The 23,481-nt window shown below is 42.0% G+C and overlaps 2 protein-coding genes and 2 non-coding genes across 6 annotated transcripts in view; 1 reads left to right on the plus strand and 3 right to left on the minus strand.

Annotated features, from left to right (window-relative positions):
* Nucleotides 1-23,481, minus strand: part of LOC144065881 (uncharacterized) — a 155,121-nt gene that overhangs the window by 64,557 nt on the left and 67,083 nt on the right. Inside the window, exon 1 of one of the 3 annotated variants that reach the window (XM_077589088.1) lies at nt 6,989-7,299. The exons of 1 other annotated variant lie outside the window; for it this stretch is intronic. In XM_077589088.1, coding sequence (XP_077445214.1) covers nt 6,989-7,115 — 127 coding nt within the window. In that variant the 5' untranslated portion in view covers nt 7,116-7,299. Of the gene's footprint in view, nt 1-6,988; nt 7,302-23,481 lie in introns of those variants that run through there. One more of the 3 variants, XM_077589090.1, reaches the window with a different exon arrangement.
* LOC144066356 (U1 spliceosomal RNA) lies at nt 7,973-8,137 on the minus strand. Its single transcript, XR_013297531.1, has one exon. It is a non-coding gene; the product is annotated as a U1 spliceosomal RNA (small nuclear RNA).
* On the minus strand, nt 8,821-8,931 carry LOC144066455 (U5 spliceosomal RNA). The gene has a single exon (XR_013297620.1). It is a non-coding gene; the product is annotated as a U5 spliceosomal RNA (small nuclear RNA).
* LOC144065880 (uncharacterized) lies at nt 10,456-20,948 on the plus strand. The gene is made up of 2 exons (XM_077589087.1): nt 10,456-11,178; nt 17,304-20,948. Exons 1-2 carry the CDS (start codon nt 11,043-11,045, stop codon nt 19,427-19,429), a joined length of 2,262 nt encoding a protein of 753 aa, XP_077445213.1. The 5' UTR covers nt 10,456-11,042; the 3' UTR covers nt 19,430-20,948.

Below are 23,481 nucleotides of genomic sequence, written 5' to 3' on the forward strand. Positions count from 1 at the left end.
GGAAAAGGGCGCCATACATTCATTTCGTCACAATGCAGTACTTACTACTGTAGTTTTCTAGTCAACAGCAACATGAGTTGAAAACTGTTTATAGGTGCATTTTTCAAAGTATGGCACTATTGGTCAGAAAAGTTTCTTCACTTAAAATTAGTCAAATCTTTTTTGGAGCCTTTTCATTGTAAACATTCTCTTTTATGTTTTAGATTTTAATTTAGTTAAAATGCTTTCGCCAAAGGGGAGGCATTAAAAAACATTATCTTTTATTCAGTAGCAGGTCTATTATTATTTGGGGGATTAATGAGATGCCGGATTCCGGCTAATGCCGGAGCGATCGCTAATACGAGCAGTATAGTATATTACTTCTCGTTGGCTGCTCATAAGAACATCAGGGGCACTGGCTCTCTCCCTCGCAACTCCTCGTGTAATATCTCTGGTCGCAACTATACCTCTTTGTGACGTGTCCGCGAGCACTGAGCGGAGCGTTGCATTTTTTCAGTGTCCCCCCCCCTTAGCCTGTTAGCTCCCGTTAACGGAGCAATCGCTAATTCAAGACTACTTCTCATTGGCAAGTGGTCGTGCGTTATCCTATTGTTAGGACATTTGTGTGCATTATTTTCGGAATATTTTGAAGGGAATACTACAGCAAACAGCCCTACGATAGCGAACGTGAGGGTGGAGGCGTGGCAAACAGCTAACCCAGCCAGAAGTTATAAAAATGTAAAACCAAATTAGAATTCAGTTTTGTGTGAAGTTACATTAAACGTATGTTTGAGTGTGACTGTATATATTAATCCGAGTTAATTTAAATTTGTTAGTTCGGTTACGAGTGCGTTGCCGTGGAAAGAACCCCCCAACCCTCTATGTCCCTCTCTGTACCCGCCGCAAAATCCATCTAATTTTAGTTCTATTAAACACATTTTATTACTATTAAACCACTAGTTATGTGTTACTTTGTTAATAGATGGCGAATTTGAAGAAATAAAAAAAAAATTCCAATCAATATCCTGTTTTTGATGTTTTTTCAGAGGGCTGGAACGAATTCATTTGCTTTTAGTTCATTTCAACGGGAAACGTTCGCTCGAGTTACGATAAGATAGACACACGAGCTCAGTCCCGGAACGAATTAAGCTCATATGTAGAGGTACCACTGTATCGTCTGATTGGACACTCTGAATTGTCCCTAGGTATAAGTGTGAGAGTGAATGGGTTTTTCTCTCCTCGTGCTCTGCGATTGGCTGGCCACCGATTCAGGCTGTTCCTCTCCTCTGGCCCAAAGGCAGCTGGGATAGGCTCCAGCACCCCCTATACACGATGTAGCATATCAGAAAATGAATCAATGAATGTTGGAATTAAAAACAGTGGGAGAAGCCCAATGTAGCCTCGGCAGCAAACCTCGACTGGGTAGATGGTGCATTTCCAGACAAATTTCTGGCACACAGATTCAAGTATTCGGCCTTCTTGCGCTCGAAGGTGGCCTCTGTTGGTACTGGTAGTTCTATGAGGTGAAGCGCTCTTGCCTCTGAGGACCCTACGTCAATGTCTGTGCGGAGTGATGTAGTGATGATCTCTGATGATAGTTCATATTCTATTTATTTATAAGCTGCATTTGAATTTTAGCATTAAATATGAAGTACTTCCGCAGACCGCACCACAGACCGGCAGTGGGCCAGATTTGGCCATCGGGCCGCAACTTTGACACCATTGTTTGAACGCTGCTCTCGTTGTTGTTTAGTGCATCTACATCTCCATTTTTAAAATTTTCAATTTAGAGCAAGCAAATGAGTGTTATGTCACTCAAAAATGGAGGGCGAGTAGCAGGAATGACTCTGGGGGCGCTCGCACGTTGCGTAATTTGAAAAATACATTGTTTGTGATAAGGATACAATAAAAGGAAAGCTACTGTTTAATGCCGTTGTTAAGTATTAACGCGTTGAGACTCATTCTTCCCTCCTAGAGTGGTTACATTAAATCGAATTTATTACATCTTTCTTCGAATGGTGCTAGTGCAAATTCATGAAAATGTACGTACGCTACTATAGTGTCATGTCAATAGAATACCTTTAAGGGAATGCATGGAAATAAAAAGTGAACCCACTTTCTAGTCTATGAAGAACAACTTTCTCGTGCGTTATGTTGCAAACTGTCGATTGCTCCCGAGTTGAATGCTCCTGTTTGACCTCAAAAAGTTCCTCCTGGGGCTTTGGCCGTTGTGTTCTTGCCGACATTTCCACACGTGAATTCTGATGATGGCGGCGGCTTTGATAGCAGCTAGCTAGGCTAAGCTAAATTAGCCCGGAAACCCCCAACGAGTTCAACGTGTTTCTTAGATAGCTGCTACTATGCTAAAGCATAAACAAGCACTTCGACGACTTGTTTATTTGATAGCTGCTAGCTATGCCGAGCTAATATAGCCAGGAAACCTACAACAAGTTCTTCGTCGACTTGTTCCTTTGATAGCTGCTAGCTAAGCTAAAGCATAAACAAGCTATTTGACGACTTGTTCCTTTGATAGCTGCTAGCTAAATTAAGCTAAAGTATAAACAAGCTTTTTGACGACTTGTTTCTTTGATAGCTGCTAGCTGGGCTAAGCTAAAGCAGGTTTTGCTGATAAATAGTGATGGAACGAGCGACGCTGGTGCGTCAGCACTGTGCTGATAACTCAAGAGAGAAATCCCGTATTGTTGTGTGTATTGCTTTAAGAAAGAACCACGTGACTGATACAGAAAATGTATCGTTTGGCCAAAGTGTTTAGTATAAGGAAATAAACTTTATCTAAGTGTCGTGGGTCTGTTGGATGGACTTTTACGTAATTATTGATAATTCTAAAGAGTTTCCCTCAGTGTGGAATTATTTTGATCGTATCATGAACGATTTGTTCTGCGCATGCGCTTTAAGCGTCGCCTCCTTTTTTAGCCGCAAGTGATTTATGCTCAATTTACTTTACAATTTAATTCGAACCTGCGCAATAATTTTTGCTAAAATCATATGTCAGACCATTTGATGAATATTTATTTCCTATGTCCCACTCTCTTGCATTTATAAAGCGAATGCCATCGAAAGAAGTGATGCTTGATTCGCGCATGCGCAAAATTCGTCACTTAACTCTAAAACAATGTTTATTTTTTTTCTTAGTAAGGGAAATGTCTTTTAATCATGTCATTTCAAAAGGAAACAAAATATGTTTTTATGTTCAAAGTTAAAGTGGAAAACGCCAAATATTTTTACAGTTATTTTTACATTTTACAAAATACTTATTGAACTAAAACACAAAAAGAAAAAAATGGATGTAAAAACGCCAAATATTCGTTAAAAATGGGAAAATCAAGAAATATCATTTAGGTTGGTCCGGATTAAGGGACTAATGTAAATAAAAGAAAAAACAAACTTTTCCTTTTGGGTTTAAGACACCTTTGAGAAATTGGAAACGGACAACAAACCGCTGATCACCATATTCAAGAAGCCCCTCCTGAGTGCGCCAAAACGTCTTCAAGGAATGTTAATGCAACTGCAGTGCTACAACTTGGATGTGGTGTAGAAGCCTCGGCCTGAAATGTATGTTAGTGACACGCTGAGCCGCGCTGCGCTGCCACGCATAACAACAGACAGTCCACTTGTGCACCACACCGTGTTTTTCCAGCCCAGGCAGAGTATGCGCAGCTGGACCAAGCCCAGCACCTGAATGTCACTACCTTCCGATTCCAGCGAAATTGACCAGCTGCCTGACCTATCCGCCAACACGCTGATCACTCGCGGCAGAGCCCAATTTGCGCGTCAGGGGCAACCGGACAAGGTAATTACTGACAATGACCCCCACGTCGCCTGTGAACAATTCAGAAAGTTTGCTTCAAGCTGGGGTTTTACCCATGTCAGGTCGTCGCCCCGCCATCCGAAGTCAAACGGCAAAGCCAAGGCGGCTGTAAAGATAGTCAAATCGCTCTGTATGCGGGCCAAAGCAGACGCATGGATGGCCATCCTCCACTGGCGCAACACGCCCACCCTAGGGGTTAGGCAGTAGCCCCGCCCAGCGCTTAATGTCAAGGAGGCTCAAATCCTCCCTACCAGTTGCAGACAGCCTACTGCAACCACATGTGGTGGTCGGGGTGACTGACAAGTTGGTGTGGAAACGGCGGACAGGGAAATCGACTTACGACAGATCCGCCAAAGACCTCCCAAAGCCAAATGTGGGAGATCAGATCAGAATGAAGCCGCTTCCGGGTGACCGTACGGGGAGATGGCCATTGGGCCAATGCATTCAGAAGGTTGCTCCTCGCTCATTCGTGGTGGATGTTCACGGCACTCTCTACAGGCGCAACCGCGTGGATCTACGAGTGGCAGAGCGCTCAGCGGAAATAAAGGGTCTGAAACAGCGAAGTCTGGAATGTGACTGGGACATCAACCCGGGCAGAGACTGCCCATGGGTCAGGCCATGGGGAAAATTGCACAGTGCAGAAAGCCCAAGCGCCCCAAGCAGTCTGGGTCCTCGCAGCGCGTCTACACCGGCACCAGAGGACAATGCCAGACACCGGAGAGACGCAGCAACTCACCAGGCCAGGCAGTCTACACACGTTGTGGCCGCCTCTCACGGCCACCGCCTAAACTGAATTGGTGATCGTAGAAGAGCATACATGAAAACAAGGGTTCGACTAGGGTGTAGGCTGCACGCTGCCCTTACTAAGCCCAGACCCACGCATACATAGACAATGACAGCACACACACACGAAGAAGTTGCACAAGAGACTTTTGGTTTGTTGTCAGATTGTTGAAGAAAAAAAAAAGAGGAAAAAATGTGTCATTTTGTTAGTACAAGGGTTAATGTCAGGAATAAGCATAATACAAGAATAGTTTATGTTCAGAACAATATGTCATGGTGGGCAGCAATGTTTAATGTGAATAAAAGGTTACTATAAAGTTACAGAACAGTAATCTAAAGGAAGGAAGATGTTACAGATTATAGTAATGAATATTGAGCAGTTAGCGACATCTGGTGGTTCATCATTGTAGCAGGTTCTCAGTTCTACCCATAATGCTATGCGCTGTCCTGCTTCGATTCATTCAATAAAGTCACGATCAGAAACAACAATGCCACCCCGTTAAATATTTCATTATGAAATATTAATTGTGTAACGTAAAGTATATATCGGTCTATTGAACTAATGATCGTCAAAAGTGAACATACCTTCGAGTTTATGAAGAACAACTTTAGCTTGCATCATTTTAAAAACAATAGAATGTTGATGACATGTGAGATCCTCTTTCACGCCATAAAGTTCCTTCTGAAACTTTGCCGCAAACGGCGTCGTTCTCCCAGACATTTTTCACACTTTTTTGTGTTCGCTTGACGACGTACTGATGCAGACGACGTGTTCCTATGTTAGCTGCCAGCTAGGCTAGGCTAAAGTACGACTCCCAAAACGAATTGAAGATAAACGGACTGACGTTCGAGTCCACAAACTATTTAATGTTGAGCATGTTGTCGAGGTTTCGTTTCATTTAAGTTAAATTAAATTGAGGAGAAACAAGAGGCGCACAAACAAAAAGTTAAAACCCTAGCCATGCAGAAATGAACGCCCGGACACAGAAAATGAGGACTTTCAGGGATTTGTGGGTGATGATGACGTGAGTGAGTTGTAAAATGTCTAAATAAAGTACAACCGAACTCAGTTTTGCTTCCGTTGCCTTTTTAAAACATGTTTTTAGCGTGTGGGTGTAGCGTGCAAGAACTATATTTCCCAGCAGTCACTGCGCACCGGAACCCGGAAATCGGCTGCTTCCGGTAGCCAGCGCTATTGCGTTTTGATGTTCATCCATATATAATATATATGCGTGTAATGAAACGGTGCGTGCTTTGTGTGTCTAAAACACAGAAATAGCACTCGTTACTGACACTGCGGCTTAAAATACAATGCGCCGAATAGTCGTGAAAATACGGTAATTCAGTGAGGGCAGCGAGCAGCCCATGATCTTCTGGGTGGTATTGATCACTCTCTGCATGGCTTTTCTGTCTGCTGCCGTGCTTCCAGCGTACCACACTGTAATGCAGTATACCAGAATGCTCTCCACAGTGGCTCTATAGAAGGTTACCAGAAGCTTAGGGTCCAAGTTGTTCCTCCTGAGTATCCTCAGGCTTCAAACCCTAATTGGCTACAAACATAGTAACATCCATAAGATGACAGTCTAACTGAAAGACAACAAAAACAACATTGGCTTTTTCCACCTATCTCACATTTAACACTCATCCATCTTTCAAATGACATGTTATGCATTGATTAAATAAGTGTTTATTATCATTTCCAAAGGGTTTTGAAATTAGTGTGGGTGGCTTGGCGTGTTCATCTTCCCAATTTGCGCCAATATTCCACAAAGTGGGCGAATCCCACAGCCTTGTTGCAAAGCTGCACTGGAACGGATGTGTAGCGGCGATGAAGCAAATTTACTTCATTTCCCATTATTTAGTAGGGTTACGGAATTCCTATTTCCATACAGAGTGCTGAGGAATAGTGTGCCGAACTCTTTCAAGCATTTTCAAGGACTGTATGCAAAATTCTAACATTTTTAAACCTTGAAAACATTACAGGTAAAATTCAACGATTTCAAAGACTTTTACAAATCCCGATTATTAAATGAATGCCCATATAAGCTGCAAACGTGAAATATAGATTGGAGTCACATACAGTATGATTGGAGTATGATACTAAATAAGTATGATACTTATTTAGTCTCCCGATTTCCCAGTATAGATCCAGTATCCCGCCACCAGATTCCTTTTTCTCTCACCCCAAGTCTTTGGAAAAAAAGGCGGGAGCGCGCCCAATCTGGCAACGCTCGCTGCGCTGGGGGAAACCCCGTGCATCAAGTGAACGCACCCAGTATACACGTGAAAAACATGTCCAAAGCAGTACTATACAGAAATAAATCCGGACGCAGTGCATGCATGATGTCACGCACAGTATATGTTATACAAATAAATAATCACCAAAGGTAAACTAACCTTCTAGTCTGTGAAGAACAACTCTGGCATGCATGATTTTCCCAAGAGTCGAGTGATACGAAGGCTCCAATGTGACGCCACAAACTCCCCCCTGGAAGTTTTCCGCAGTCTGTGTTGTTCTCGCCATTTCCTTTGTTAGCCACCCACGAGGCTAGGTCTTCAAACTTCAACGAGTTCCGAGAATACTCGAAAATGGACGTACTGATGTCCGAGTAAGTCACGCTGGAAACGTCGCCGAGATTTCGTCGTAACTAAGTGAATGGATAAAGAACGAAAAACCGTTCCACGTTGGCCAGTCTTTCTTATACATGCATTGCATGATGGGTAAGGCAACGCCGAGCCCCTTCGCGTCTTAGATCCCGCCCCAATTTTAACCCCGTGTCCGCCTAATCAACTTTATTTCGCTGGAGGGGGTCTACAGTGAGACGTTTTTGTCATGGAATCGGGGGACGAATGATCTTAAGAGACATGTACTGCCTTTCTTAGCACTAGTTCTTATTAAAAAGCATAATTAAAAAATCGTACAGTCATGCTGGGCCAATGAATATGCTGATTTTGTTTCACATAAGCATCTTGACCATTAAAACGAAATCAGGATGAAATGCGATGAAATATTTTGGTTTTGCCTTTGTTTAAAATGTTAAGTTTAAAATAGTGGGAGTAATACTACAAGAATGGGAATCCCGTGCCGATTCATGCTTTTGTCCACATTCTCTTGATGGACACTCGTTAAATTGTGTCTGCCATTTTGGTGACTAGTGTATCTGTGTTTTTTTTTTAATCAGGCTTTTTGTTTCCTTTTTCAAATGACTTTTTCACCTATTTTATCGGACGCTTTTCAATTGCATTTACCTGCAGCTCCGACGTAGCCTCCGGAGCACGGTGAGTTTGATACGACGAAGTTGCTGAATCTCTGGGATTTAACCATATTGAATTATTTAAAAGTTTGGTCAGTTGCTTGAATGTTGTTTTTTGACATCAAATCAGGGCAGAGCGCAAATGCAGTCCCCCACTATCAGAAATTATCCAGTCGAGATTCCCATATTTGGGGAATTCACAGAGGTCACCACAACCAAGACTGCAATGGCTGGGCCTCACCCTGGGTTAACCACCTTCTTGATCATGGTATCTCCCCGGCCAGGTAAGTATGAGTTGTCCCCGGTTGCAGCACCCTCTTCTTTCACGTGCTCGCCATCTTCAGTCACGTGCCCGTTTACTACACCGTAATAAAACACACCCGCGCATGCACGCGCACAAAAAAAGTGAACAAAGGCACAAATTAAAATACAAATAGAACAAAATAGCACTTCTCTACAAATAACATTTTTATAATCTCTAACAAAATGATGCTTCGAAGAATTAAAAACCAAATAGTAAGTTTTTTTAAATCCAGAGTTAAAAAAGGGAAACGAACATCTGAAGCTTTCTACATAAAAACCGCCTCTTCACAGTAATATAAGTTAAAACATTCATGAATTAAGCAGTGGGTTTGTCAGCAATGAGTGTTAGTTGATTAATCAATTGACATAATACATTTACACTTTATCACTACTTCAATTAACAAAGTCAAATGTTTGAGGATGTAAACAGTATGTATAAATCCAAGCATTGAAATTGTGAAATACCATTGCGCCATATCAATAGCAATTCCATATTTCATTTTGACAGAGAGGGACAGCTCTGGTAGCACAGAACATCAAATATTTGATTGAACAAGGTGAGATGCTTGAGGACATAAATAGTCTATAAAAATTCAAGGGGGAATATTGCCTGAATTAACTTTAAGTTTCAGATAAGTAGAAAGTTCATATTTACCATCGACAGAGAGGGGAAGCTCTGTTAGTGCAGAGCATCCAAAATTTGATTAAAACTCTTATTGTTCCTCTCCACGAAAGTCTTTAGTGAAAGGCAAAAGATTAATGAGATTAGAAGAGAAACAGTATGTGGAAAAGCTTCAAATTGATTGTTGAATATGCTACAGAAAATTGCGTTGGTTTCGCTGAATGTAGTCAATGTGGCCCTTTGCTTTCATATTACACCAAAAAGAGTAGCACCTCGATGCTGAGCAGGCATTTAAACTAGCTGTACTGACAAAAATGATAATCGTCAAACCTATATATTATTATATAAGATGTGAATGTTTATACAGTCATGTTTTACTTGGATATTGTTACAAAAGAAAGGCTTTAATTTGTTAATTTAAATCTCCCCTCATCCGCATGATTAATCTATTAAATTTCAGGTTTGCTTCTGTCATTTCAATCATTAAGTTAGGAATTCCAAGAGTAAGTAGTAAATGTATTTTGATAAAGAGCGAGTGGTGCACCTTTCTTGGAGATACTGCAATAACAGATTGATGCATAGAGTGGAAGGAGCAAGGTCCTATTCCATCCCCTAATTCTAAAATACAATTTAGTATATGGTCAATACGTAGTAACATACATTTACGTATACATCAAACTACAACGATACCATACCTGTCAACCTGGGCCAATTCCTCCCCGTATTAATGATTGGAATTCCCCGTATTAAGCAATAGAAAACCGTACAAATGCAACGCGCCACATATTTACTCACATAGGGTGCACGTAAAAGTGTTATGGTCGCGCCGCGTTGTCGTGACGCGACCGTGAATGTATTCGGACCCAGGCGCTATGACTCATAGCTGCTTAAATAACGAAACAGGAAATGATTTAATCATTTCCTGTTTCGTGTGAAAGGGGAATGCGTGTGCGCATATCATGCTTAAAGCATGACAATATTAGCAGTTGACGATGACGTTTTCGTCTGCTACCAGTGACCGAAACGATCCGGATTAGAGCCGAAATGCGTAAAACGACATCCGTTTTACAAAAAACGTACTTAAAAAAAATCCCGTACAAAAGTTGTTATACGGCGTACACAATTTGAAATGATCAAAAAACCGTATAAAATACGGGAAAAACGTATAAGTTGACAGGTATGCGATACACGTTTAGTGTGATAAGAGGGAAACTCATCTCATCTCATTTTCTGAACCGCTTTAGTCTCATTAGGGTTGCGGGGGGTGCTGGAGCCAATCCCAGCTGTCTTCGGGCCAGAGGCGGGGGACACCCTGAATCGGGGGCCAGAGGCGGGGGACACCCTGAATCGGGGGCCAGCCAATCGCAGGGCACAAGGAGACAGACAACCATGCACACTCAAACCCACGCTGGATTTTAAGTTAAAAAATTTAACCCACGACCCCAGAGCTTTGAGGCCGCGACGCTAATCACTCGCCCCACTGGGCCGCATACCTGAAAATGTCTGCATTTACTTTAACATTCCTACACTTTTAAAATACAAAAATTCTCTGTTCTTTAATAACATTGTTACGCCGTTGATATGCAAAAATGAGTCTCGTAAAAAAATCATTATGATTAAAGCGAAGCTAGAGGTAGCGTCAGTGACACAGTGGTGTGCAAACGTGACACTCCTATTAGTGTGTTCGGGACTCAGCTCTCTCACCAGTGGTTTCACATTTTATCTTACAGGTTAGTGAAGAGCCATAAGCACTCCAACAAAAGAACCATAAATAGCCCATGTATTATTGGCAGTGGTGGGTTTTGAACCCATGCCTCCTGAGAGACTGAAACTTATATCCAGCGGCGTGGACCGCGTGTCCACACTACCTTGAATGAGGCTGTATGTATATTTTCAAATATAGATTGAATAATATACATACATGAAACATCTTATTTTGAACGGAAGGTTGGCATTACGGGAAACTGTCTTTCCCATCATGCACCCCTGACCGGAAATGCAAGAGCAAAAAAAAAGATGGCCGGGAGAGCTTAGTCTGCAAATATTTGTTTTTTTGCCCGTCTAATTTGTCTTTTAATTTCAGTCACTTAACTATACTGACGTATTGAAGACGTTTCTAGCATTATTCACTTTACGGATTCAACATCATTCATCCATCTTAAAACTGTGCGACTTTATTTAGCTTACCTTACCTTCGCTAGCTAGCTGCTATCAAGAAACCAAGTGTCTCCATCAACACGCCGTCAAAAAAAGCCGAATTCAAGTGTGCGAAATGGCCGCCATAAAAACAACAACAACAACAAAGTTCCAGGAGGAACTTTTTGACGTAAAAGAGGACATTAAACGTCACCACAACCCCGTTGAATGCAAATTAATGCAAGCAAAAGTCATTCTTCACAGACTAGAAGGTGGGTTCACTTTTGATGAGCATTTGTTTACAGTACACGGCGTGATTTAGATTTTCCGTGTCCAAATGTTATTCTATTGATGTTGCAATGTATGCGTGACTATTTAGGTATGTGTACATTTTATTATCTCCCAATTCCATTTTTAAAAGGCTGCCCGTGGATTACAATATTTTGCATGTGTGAAGACGTTGACTGCGTCTATTGGTCCAAAAATTCATGAAACAAAATAAACCCCCACCCACCCAGCCGAACCCCAATTTAATAATTTCTCAAATACACACTTCAATTAAAAAAAAAGAAACTTATGTCTTCTTTGATATTGTATCATAATACTAATAATAATCGGACATTGGCTTTGTCATCATCATTGACTCGACAAACGCCTAATTGTCATCATACCCAGCTGCGTATGACGAAATTGGTAGTGCTTCTCCACAAGGTGCGCTTTCCCGACAAAAGGCCCAAATAAGTGATAATTTCAGACTCGTTGGCATTCTGCCGTGATGGATACATCGCATCATCCCTCGAGCGCAACCAAATCCCGCCGACTGCAGAAAAAGTTTGCCTCGCAGATGCCAACAAAGAAAAAAAACGGATCACTTACCTCCCACTGTCTCCTCACTTACCTTCAGTCAGTCAGTAGGAGGCAGATCACCGCCCAACGTCCTTCATGTTACCTCACCCCGAAGTTATTACACAGAAGGGATTGTGTGTTGTGCTACTGTAAGTTCAGAGTCCTGATGGCTGTTGGAAAAAAAATGTCCTTAAGCCTATTTGTCCGTACTTTGTGAGACCTGTAGCGTCTGCCAGAGGTCAGCAGCTGGAACATGTTGTGACCAGGATGGTATGGGTTCCCGGCTCAGCTGAGGTAACGAGGGCTGGCAATGTCTTCCAGTGAGGGCAGAGAGCAGCCGACGATCCTCTGGGGAGTGTTAATCACTCTCTGCATGGCCTTTTTGTCTGTTGCCGTGCTTCCAGCGTACTACACTGTAATGCAGTATGCCAGGATGCTCTACACAGTGGCTCTATAGAAGATCACCAGAAGCTTAGTTTCCAAGTTGTTCATCCTGAGTACCCTGAGGAAATGGAGTCGTTTCTGGGCCTGCTTCACTACTGCCGTGGTGTATGTAGACCAGGAGAGCTTATCCGTCACCTGGACCCCCAGGAAGTTAAAGGACTGGACCCTGTCTACACATACTCCATTTCTGAGGAGTGGGGCCAGATCTGTGCTGTGTTTGCGAAAGTCCAGGATTATTTCTTTAGTTTTCGTGGTGTTCAGTGTGAGATTGTTCACAGAGCACCACAAAGACAGTTTGTTGACCTCATCTCTGTAGGCTGACTCATCCTCTCCTGAGATGAGTCTGACCACAGTGGTGTCTTCGGCAAATTTGATGATGGAGTTAAAGTGGTGGGTTGGTGTACAGTCGTATGTGTACAGGGAGTACAGAAGAGGACTCAGTACACAGCCTTGAGGGGAGCCAGTGCTCAGTGTAATGGAGGAAGAGAGGTGGGGACCAAGTCTAACAGTTTGTGGTAGTTTGGTTAAGAAATTCTTTATCCAGCACCAGATGGGAGAGGATAGTCCAAGGTGGGAGAGTTTGTCAGCCAGAGTGTCCGGTATTATAGTGTTGAATAAATAAAATAAAATCAGACTTAGGCTTGTCATCATCATTGACTAGACAAAAGCCTAATTGTCATCATACCCAGCTGCGTATGACGAAATTGAAAGTGCTTCTCCACAAAGTGCGCTTTTCCCAGGCAAGAGCCCAACCAAGTGATAGTTTCAGACTTGCTGGCACTCTGCCGAAGGCTGAGCTATAATCAATGAAAAGCTTCCTCACGTAGTTCCCATGGTGCTCCAGGTGGCTCAGTTCTGTGTGTAGAGCAATGGCGTTAGCATCCTCAGTGGACCTGTTAGCTCTATAATCAAACTGGTGAGGGTCAACTGAGGGAGGGATTGTATTCCTGATATGGCGGGCTATCAACTTTTCAAAGCACTTCATGATCACAGGCGTGAGAGCAACAGGCCTATAATCATTCATCCTGTCAATGGTTGGCTTTTTGGGGACAGGGATAATGGTGGCAGATTTCAGGCAGGATGGAATGATGGATTGTTGCAGGGAACAATTGAATATTTTTGTGAAGACTCCAGCCAGCTGGTCAGCACAGGCTTTGAGCACCTTCCCAGGTACTCCATCAGGGCCAGCAGCCTTCCTGGTATTCACAGACCGCATTTCCAGTCTCACTTCCTGTTCCTGGAACTTCAGTGTATTGCTGCATGGTAGTGGCGGGGGTGTTGAGACTGGGTCTGACTGGGTCTATCCCTGATATGGCGGGCGACCGACTTTTCAAAGCACTTCATGATCACAGGTGTAAGTGCAACAGGCCTATAATCATTCAGGCTGTCAATGGTTGTTTTTTTTAGGGACAGGGATAATGGTGGCTGATTTCAGGCAGGATGGGATGATGGATTGTTGCAGGGAACAATTGAAGATCTTTGGGAAAACACCAGTCAGCTGGTCAGCACAGGCTTTGAGCACCTTCCCAGGTACTCCGTCAGGACCAGCAGCCTTCCTGGTGTTCACAGCCCGCTACCTGTCTCACTTCATGTTCCTGAAGCTCCAGTGTACTGCTGCAGGTTGGTGGTGGATAAGTTGAGACTGGGTTTGATTTGTCAGTCTCAAAGCGGGCAAAGAAACGGTTCAATTCCTCTGCTAGTGTTGGAATAATGATTCAAACCTTTTAAATCATTATTAGTAATATTTAATTAAAAAAGGAAAAACATCTTTCAACAAATTCTGCTTACAACTTCGAAGGAGATGCCTTGTGACGCCGTCTCAGTCCACAGTGCATTCTGACGAGCGGCATACTCTTCGGTCCATTTAGCGGCACATAACCAAAACATTCAAAGGTAATCTGATTTAAACAATTGCATACGCAAAAACAACTGTCTCAACTGTTTTGAACAATTGTATAAGCTCAACCGAATAACATCATGAAGGTTATAAAAACACTGTCACAACAATCTGTTTTTATCGGAACACCTGCGTAAGAATTTGCACAATAAGCAAAACAACGGCATTATTATTTGCACCAGTAAGCATAATAATTTCTTTATAAGGTAAACAAAGCAAAGCAGTTTAATGTAAACAAAGCAGTATTTTCAAATCTGCTGCTGGAGTCTTCGTCATAACATTTGGTAGAAGTGTCCGTAACGCCGTGACCTCTTTTCCTTCGCCCTTGAGGAGAGGACTGTGCAGGAAAAAGTCCATCTTCCCATGACTTGATTTATAGCCTTACTACTTATTGAAAAATGCTTACAACACATATAGAATATTCCATAATAATTCTAACAGCTAGTGAGGCATCTGCGTTAACAGACACATTATTGTCATTGTAATTGGTAATACAGACGCTCCCCTACTTACGAACGAGTTAGGTTCCGAGCGATTTTTCATAAGTTGAATTTGTTTGTAAGTTGATTCAGTGCTATATTTTGTATTATAATTTATGTTTAAGGCCTATATAAGTATATTGAAGGTTTATATAAGTGCATTTGTATGTTTAAGGCTTGTATAAGTAACACACATTGGTTTGTACTGAAAAAAACATTTAATAAAATGGAGAGAATATGTATAGTACTGTAGCGAGAGAGAGAGAGAGAGAGAGATTTATGTATCAGAAACTGGCCGAAAGAAGCGATCTAACGACGATTGCACAGTTTTCTTCTTTTTTTTTCATCATAAATGATGCAGTAGCACTGTATGGCATCATTCAATTGATTTGCAAACTTTGTGCAACGTTCAATATTTGGGTCCTGCTGCTCGATCTTTCTGTTTATAAATGGTACTGACGGTCGAACGATTCAAGTTGTTATATGTGCAACGCTCACCACTCACGCGCATCAAGCTTCGTTATTATTGCCACTCGTTTCTAATGAAATGGCTTGCCTCTTCCTTGCAACTCCCTCAATAGAAGCCTTTCACTTTTTACCAACCATATTCAATAATGGATGCACGAGATATTTAATGATACAGATGAAAAAGGTTCTTTGCGCACTGGAGATACGTCACGCACTTCCGCATTGCAACGAAGAAGGTAGATGCTGGGTGAGCTGAGCCCTCACAGCGCCAAGCGTATTAGCGGCGGAAAGAAGCACTACTCGGAAAAAAATACACAATTGGACTTACGAACATTTTTCGACTTAAACGCAATTTGCAGACATGTTCGTATGTACCGTTGTTCGTAAGTTGAATGTTCGTAAGTAGGGGAGCGTCTGTATGTCATATTCCCTGCCACATCTTCTATGAGTTATTTCCTGTGAAGTGCTCCTCAATTTTCCTTGTATTTGCTGCCTTGGCCTTTTTAATGCCTCTCTTCAGCTCTGCTCTGGCAGCGCTGTATTGTACCTTGTCCCCTGACCTGAAGGCAGTGTTACGGCATTTGATGAGTGTCTGTGTCTCCTTGGTCATCCAGGGTTTTTTGGTTAGGAAAAAAACATATCCGTTTATAAACAGTGACGTTGTCCGTGCAGTTGTGTATGTAGGAAAGTACAGTGTCCGTGTAGTCCTGGAGGTTGTGTTGTTCAAAAAGTTCCCAAAGTGGTGTGGGAAAAACAGTCCTGCAGCTGAGAAAGGGCGTCCTCGGGACATGATATTAGAATAAACATGGTCTAGAGCAGGGGTGTCGAACCGGTCCTCAAAGGGCCGCAGGGGGTGCAGGTTTTCATTCCAACTCAACAAGAGGATAACTTTTGCAAGTGTAATCAGTAAATTAAAGTCAGGTGCTACTTATTTTAGAAGACACCTGATTGGTTAAAATGTCGGCACTGGATCGGTTGGAACAAAAACCAGGACCCAACGCGGTCCTCGGCGGAATCAGTTTGACACGTGGTCTAGAGTTTTATCTCCTCTGGTGTGACACTTCATGTACTGGATAAACTTAGGCAGAACAGCCTTTAAACATGCTTTGTTGAAGTCACCAGCGACAATAAAGACTCCATTGGGGTGGTCAAGCTGCTGTTTGTTTACAGCCGCTAGCAGGATGCTAAGTGCCGTGCTAACGTTAGCATCCAGTGGGATGTAAACAGCCGTTACAATGACAATCGTTAGCTCTCTAGGTAGATAGGTAGATAGAATGTTCTGCACCGTACTGCCAAGAGCTCTAAATCCGGGGAGCAGTGAGTGTTAATGATCTTACTATTGCAGCACCATTCATTGTGTATGTACATGTAAAGGAGAACCCCCCCCCCCTTTTGCTTTTCCCTGATAATTCTTTCGAAAGATCATTTCAGAACAGCGTCCGGCTAGCTAGCGATACTGCGGTGTCAGGGATTTCCAGGTGTAGCCACGTTTCCGTGATGAAAATAATCTTGCAGTTCCTGACAAAGCTGTTGGTAGGAAGCTGAAGTTCCAAATCGTCCATTTTGTGGGTGATGGATCTGGCGTTGGTCAAGAAGATACTCGGAAGCGGTGCTCGGTGTGGTTGCTTCCTTAGCTTAGCAGCTAGGCCTGCCCGGCATCCGCGCTTTTGCTTTCTTTCCCTTCGCCGCCGCCGTCGTACTCTGAGTGGGCTGACTATCCACGGGCATCCCGGTGGTCTCAAGATTTCCTCGGGGATATTGTAGGTCCGTTGGTAATCTGTTGTGATGTATATATCGCATCTGCTCCCGAAAGTAATTAAATCCTGGAGACTTTAGAAAAAGTTTGCCTCGCAGATGTTAGTAAATAACGATAAGATTGAGAAAACAAAACACCAAACAGGAGAGCATAGAGCCGCTGCACCCGTGCGCGCCACCATCTTGATATCTTTGTTGGATCCGGGGGAGCCGTTTGGGGCCGAGGATTCTTTTGCGGCCCTTCAATGGCAGCGGAGGACAAAAGTCGCATGTCGTTGTCTAACGGTGATGTAGTGTTGAAACCGAGGTTATGTCCTAAAAGTTACTTCTTCTTCAATGATTTATCATAATGTTCATTGAACTTGTCAACATTCCCACTGTGATTGATTGTTTTGTGACGAAATGAATGTATGGCGCCCTCTTCCGTTTGGTTTTATTTCTGTGAACAAGAAATTCAGTCATTTTATAATTGGAAAATGGTTGATCCTTTATCTTTGTGTCTTTGCAGGTTTCAGAAATGATCTTGGTGCTGATGGGCAGGAGTCTGTTGACCTTGAAGGGGAAGTTGAGCTCCCACAAATCAAAGAGGAGGAGCAAGAGTTCCCTCAACAACAAATGGGAGACGAGCAACTTCCGATCAAAACGGAGGAAGATCATTTCACCTGGTCACTTAGTGAGTTCATGAAGAGGGAAGATGTTCTGGGCGTGGCCAGCGGAGGGGCGGAGCCTGCAAACACCACAACATGGACCCAAATTAAAGAGGAGGAGCCAGAGTTCTCTCAACAGTGCAAAAGAGAAGAGCGACCTCCCATCCAAAACGAGGAATGTGTCAAATGGTCAACTGGTGAGCCTTTCAAGAGTGAAGATGATCTGGGCGTGGCCAGCGGAGGGGCGGAGCCTGAAAACGCCTCAGCATGGCCCCAAATTAAAGAGGAGGAGCCAGAGTTCTCTCAACAGTGCAAAAGAGAAGAGCAACCTCCAATCCAAAACGAGGAATGTGTCAAATGGTCTACTGGTGAGCCTTTCAAGAGTGAAGATGATCTGGGCGTGGCCAACAGAGGGGCGGAGCTGCTGAGCGGCAGCTCAACAGAAGGAAGGCGAGCAGAAAATTTAATTGCTCCTTTATCAGATGGCAACCACTTGCTTTTTGACGATGATGATGTTGAAGATGTTAAGAAAAATCCCAGTGGCGACAAACTCTGCAAATGCTTTCAGTGTGGGAAAACTTTTGGGAAAAAGTCTTCTTTGAAAACACATATGAGGAGCCACACTGGGGAGAAACCCTTATCATGTACAGTTTGTGGTAAAACATTTACACACAAGGGAAAATTTAAAATACACACAAGAACCCACACGGGTGACAAATCATTTTCATGCTCAGTTTGTGGTCAAACATTTACACGGAAGGAACACTTAAATCTTCACACAAGAACCCACACTGGTGAAAAAACATTTGCGTGCTCAGTTTGTGGTAAAAGATTTACAGAGAAGGGAAACTTAAAAAGACACACAAGAACCCACACTGGTGAAAAACCATTTGCATGCTCAGTTTGTGGTAAAAGATTTACAGGGAACGGAAGCTTAAAAAGACACACAAGAACCCACACTGGTGAAAAACCATTTTCGTGTTCACTTTGCGGTAAAGCCTTTTCTCAAAAGCAAGATTTACAAAAACACACAAGAATCCACACAGGTGAAAAACCATTTCCGTGTTCAGTTTGTGGTAAAACATTTACACGGAAGGGACACTTAAATATTCACACAAGAACCCACACTGGTGAAAAACCATTTTCGTGTTCAGTTTGTGGTAAAACATTTACACAGAAGGCAACCTTAAAAATGCACACAAGAACCCACACTGGTGAAAAATCATTTTCGGGCTCAGTTTGTGGTAAAAGATTTACAGAGAAGGGAAAGTTAAAAATACACACAAGAACACACACTGGTGAAAAACCATTTGCATGCTCAATTTGTGGTAAAACATTTACACGGAAGGAACACTTAAATCTTCACACAAGAACCCACACTGGTGAAAAACCATTTGCGTGCTCAGTTTGTGGTAAAAGATTTACAGAGAAAGGAAAGTTAAAAATGCACACAAGAACACACACTGGTGAAAAACCATTTGCATGCTCAATTTGTGGTAAAAGATTTACAGGGAACGGAAGCTTAAATCTTCACACAAGAACTCACACTGGCGAAAAACCATTTTCGTGCTCAGTTTGTGGTAAAAGTTTTACAGAGAACAGAAGCTTAAAAATACACACAAGAACCCACAGAGGTGAAAAACCATTTTCGTGCTCAGTTTGTGGTAAAAGATTTACAGAGAATGGAGTTTTAAAAGTACACACAAGAACCCACACGGGTGAAAAGCCATTTTCGTGTTCAGTTTGCGGTAAAGCCTTTTCTCAAAGGCAAGATTTACAAAAACACACAAGAACCCACACTGGTGAAAAACCATTTTCGTGTTCAGTTTGCGGTAAAGCCTTTTCTCAAAAGCAACACTTAAAAACGCACACAAGAACCCACACTGGTGAAAAACCATTTTCGTGTTCAGTTTGCGGTAAAGCCTATTCTAGAAATGAATCCTTAAAAATCCACATAACAACCCACACTGGTGAAAAACCATTCTGAGAATACATGTTGGCTAAGGATTGAAAGCCTACCATAACTCAATCTTCGTTTTATTCTCCATCTCTTGATGTTTATTGTGCCCAATCTGAATAAATCAAACCATTCTCCATTTTGGAGCATCAACCGGATGTTTTTTCGACGGACAGTTTGTCGAACAGACATTTCGTCGATGGATTCGCTCGCTCTCAAAGTTATAAACATGAGAGAGGGAGAGTTTGTCATTGCATTGACAATTAAACACTTTAGCATGTCACATATACAAACACACACCGTTTACAAGAAATTACAAATAATATACTAATAGTCTCGATGTGTCTGTTCGGCGAGCTGTCTGGCGTCGTCGCGGGCTAAAAGTATACTAAGACTTTTATTTGTTTGATAAAAATGACCAGATAAAGTATTTCAACACCTTGCTGTATTGCAAGTTCTCTCACTTAGAATTTGAGAGAATGAAGGTTCATCTGCACCTCACAGTCAACATGAATCGGACGTCTACCGCCATCAATGGCAGCCGATGGATTAAATGAGTACTGAGTGTAGTGTGGCCAAGCGGTCCAATGTGCTGGATTTAAGCTTCAGTCTCAGGAGGCATGGGTTCAAATCCCACAACTGCGAATAATTCACAGGCTGTTTATGAGATTTAGTCGTAAGGATAGACTTAAAAGACGCAAATGTGTTGTGATAAGCGGTGGCCAATGACGGCTTTGCTTGCTTTTTCAATTTCTGTATGAGGGATCATTGTAATCGCAGTATAATTGTATTTTGCATTCTGAAAATCTTGTTTACACTTTTTAACGTGTAATATCGATCCACACTATTCAAATACAGTAATACCTTAAGATACAAGCTTACAGTGGGATCGAGCTAGTATGTCAATTTACTCGTATCTCAAGTCAATTATTCCCATAGAAATGAACAAAATACAAATTACCTTATTTTCACGACTATAAGGTTCACCGCATTATAAGGCGCACCCTCAATGTTTGACACATTTTAATTTTTTTCCCATATAAAGCACACTGGATTATAAAGCGCCCTGTCTATTTTGGAGAAAATTTAAGACTTTTAAGTGCGCCTTATAGTCGTGAAAATACGGTAATCAGTTTCCATACTAAAAAAACACAAAAAATTGTTCTAATTTACTACCGAATCACAATTGAGAACATCTGGTATGCTCATATTGCAAATTTGTCTTGTATGTTGGAACACTTGTATGTCAAGGTAATACTGTATAAGAAAAGAGTGTTGTTGAAGATTTTATTTACTTCCAAATTCTATCCGAAATAGTAGAGCCTAAATTAGGAAATTACAAAGTGAATAATCAATAATGTGATCTAAATGATACATTAGTAACATTAGTAGATATATGGTGTGAAAGACAATGAATTTGCTCAAAATAAATAAGTTGTACAATGTCCTTATACTTTTGTCATATTATAAGATGAATCACGTTTTTAAACCGATTTATCGTGTCATCTTTTTGGTAGTTCCAATAAAGCTCTCTTTTTGGCGAAAAATACTTTTTGGGTCTTTTTGTTGACAAAATCAGCCTTCCAAATTCAAAGGTGACAAAAAAGAGAAGTGTTATGTGCTAAGATTTAAAAATTAAGGAAAATGAATACATTAATTTGAACAATTTGACAAATTAATAGTTTTCTTTCTACAGGGGTGAAAATACAGTAACTTCATGTCTGAAATTAGCGGTTAATTGTTTTTATCTTTTTGATGTTGAAGGGGATAATTGGTAGAAAAGTAACTACATTTTTATTTTTGCTTTACTTGGCTTATTTACATTAGAAAAGCGTAACCGGACGATTCGCCGAAAGACGTTTCGCCGAATGGATGTTTGGCCGAACGGAGGTTTCGCCGAAACTGGATCGTGTGTGTACACCAGTGGCGGGCGGTGCATTTTCTGGTAGCGCCTTCAACGTATCAATCCAACCCTCAAAAACTTTTATGGCTATAAAACCTCTACTGCAGCTACAGCTGCGACACATAAAAAAAAATCAATAAATTAATGCACAAAAATGGGGTAAAATCCACTTCCTAGCAGCATTTCATGATTAAATACAAATACTGGAGCTTTTCACACATGAAACCGGGCGAGGGGGTGATTTTTTTTCCCGTTTTTTTTCCACGACAACGCACTCGTAAACGGAACAAACAAATTTAAATTAACTTGGATTAATATATACAGACACTCAAACATACGTTTAATGTAACTTTACACAAAACTGAATTCTAATTTTGTTGTAATCTTTTGTTACCTTCGTTTTCCGGGTTGGCGGTTTGCCACGCCTCCACCCTCACGTTCGCTATCGATGGACTGTTTGCTGTTGTATTGCCTTCAAAATATTCCCAAAATGATGCACACAAATGTCCTCACAATAGGATAACGCAAGACCACTTGCCAACGAGAAATAGTCTTTAAAGAACGATCGCGGGAGCTTCTTTCCTCAGAAAGAATAACAGGAAATACAATAGTTGAGCTTACCCACGTATTGATTGTGGGTAATGAAGTTTTATTCTGAGAAAGGTTGCCATTGCCTATGGGTGTTGTGTGCACGAGTATACTTCATTACCCAGAAAGCCCTCTTTTTGCCCGCGCATGCGCGTTGTGCGTTTCCTTGTCTTAGGAGAAACTCTTCTGAATTAATCGTTCCGTGCTCGTAAATATTGTTATACACGAAATATATGCAAAAAAGACCTGGCTTGGTCGCATCACAAAATTTTGATCGCATGACGGGCGAATTATTCGATCGAAATTTCCGCCGTAAGACGAGAATTTTGTATGACGAGCGGTCGTATGACGAGGTACCACTGTACTGGAGCTTTTGAGACATTACAACCAGACCAGGGGGTGATTTTTCCCGGGAAAAGACAGCGATGGACGTCAATGGTGAAACGCCAAAAATTAAACTGGGGTAAAATCCACTTCCTAGCAGCATTTTGTGATTAAATACAAACACTGGAGCTTTTCAGATATCAGAACTTGTCCCACAATTGAAATATTATTTAGGAATATAGCCATATTTTACTCACCAAAAAAACTTTTTACACAATATCCATCCTCCTTTCTTCCTTCTTTCCTATCGCCATCAAAGCTAATGATGAAAGTCGAGCCTGTCCTGTCATATTTCCGGCATAGTCGGTTTTGAAAATAGCTTTAAATCAACACAACAATATACTAGTTGCTTGTGGAGCTAAGTTAGTGCCGCACACACCATTTTCCCGGCTGTAACAGGCTTGCTAGCTTCGGAGTTGACCGCCCTTTCTTAATGATGTCCATTTTTTTCTGGAAAAGTCCGTCTGGAAAATAGCTTTGTGAGCAAACAGAATCCATTTGTTTTTGCTTCTCTCGGCCATTGTGGGTGGAGTTTGCGATCTCAGCTGCCTCGGGTACTGCTTTGGCCCGCCTACTAGCCAATCATAGTTGGTGAAACCAATGAAGTATTCCAGCCAGCAAAATGCTAACGCCTATGAAAAATCATTGTGGGGTTGCCAACTCGAAATCTGATTGGTTAAAAGCAACAGTCTAGTTTAATGCAGCAGAGCCCGCAAGAACTGATTGTGCAGGCTTTGAGGCAGGTCTGATCTGGCAACAAATAATGGCTGAAATGGGATTGGTTAAATGCTTCAATATGAAAACACACATCTGGAAGCAGTGCAACCAGGGGGAAAAGCAATGAAAGGAAGCTAAAATAAATAAAAATAAAATCAGACTTAGGCTTATCATCATCATTGACTAGACAAAAGCCTAATTGTCATCATAGCCAGCTGCGTATGACGAAATTGAAAGTGCTTCTCCATAAAGTGCGCTTTTCCCAGGCAAGAGCCCAACCAAGTGATAGTTTCAGACTTGCTGGCACTCTGCCGTGATGGATACATCGCATCACCTCCCGAGCGCAACCAACTCCCGGCGAGTGCGAAAAGGTTCGCCTCACCGATGCCAACAAAGAATAAAATGGATCAGTTACCTCCCACTGTCTGCTTATTTACCTTCAGTCAGCCAGCAGGAGGCAGATCACCGCCCAACGTCCTTCATGTTTCCT

The sequence above is a fragment of the Stigmatopora argus genome, chromosome 20 (assembly GCF_051989625.1).
Source record: "Stigmatopora argus isolate UIUO_Sarg chromosome 20, RoL_Sarg_1.0, whole genome shotgun sequence".
In the NCBI taxonomy this organism is placed as follows: Eukaryota; Metazoa; Chordata; class Actinopteri; order Syngnathiformes; family Syngnathidae; genus Stigmatopora; species Stigmatopora argus.

Coding starts and splice junctions, on each gene's coding strand:
- LOC144065880 (XM_077589087.1), top strand. CDS start 11,043: ATGGCCGCCATAAAAACAACAACAACAACAAAGTTCCAGGAGGAACTT. Junction 11,179..17,303: donor CATTCTTCACAGACTAGAAG/GTGGGTTCACTT, acceptor GTGTCTTTGCAG/GTTTCAGAAATGATCTTGGT.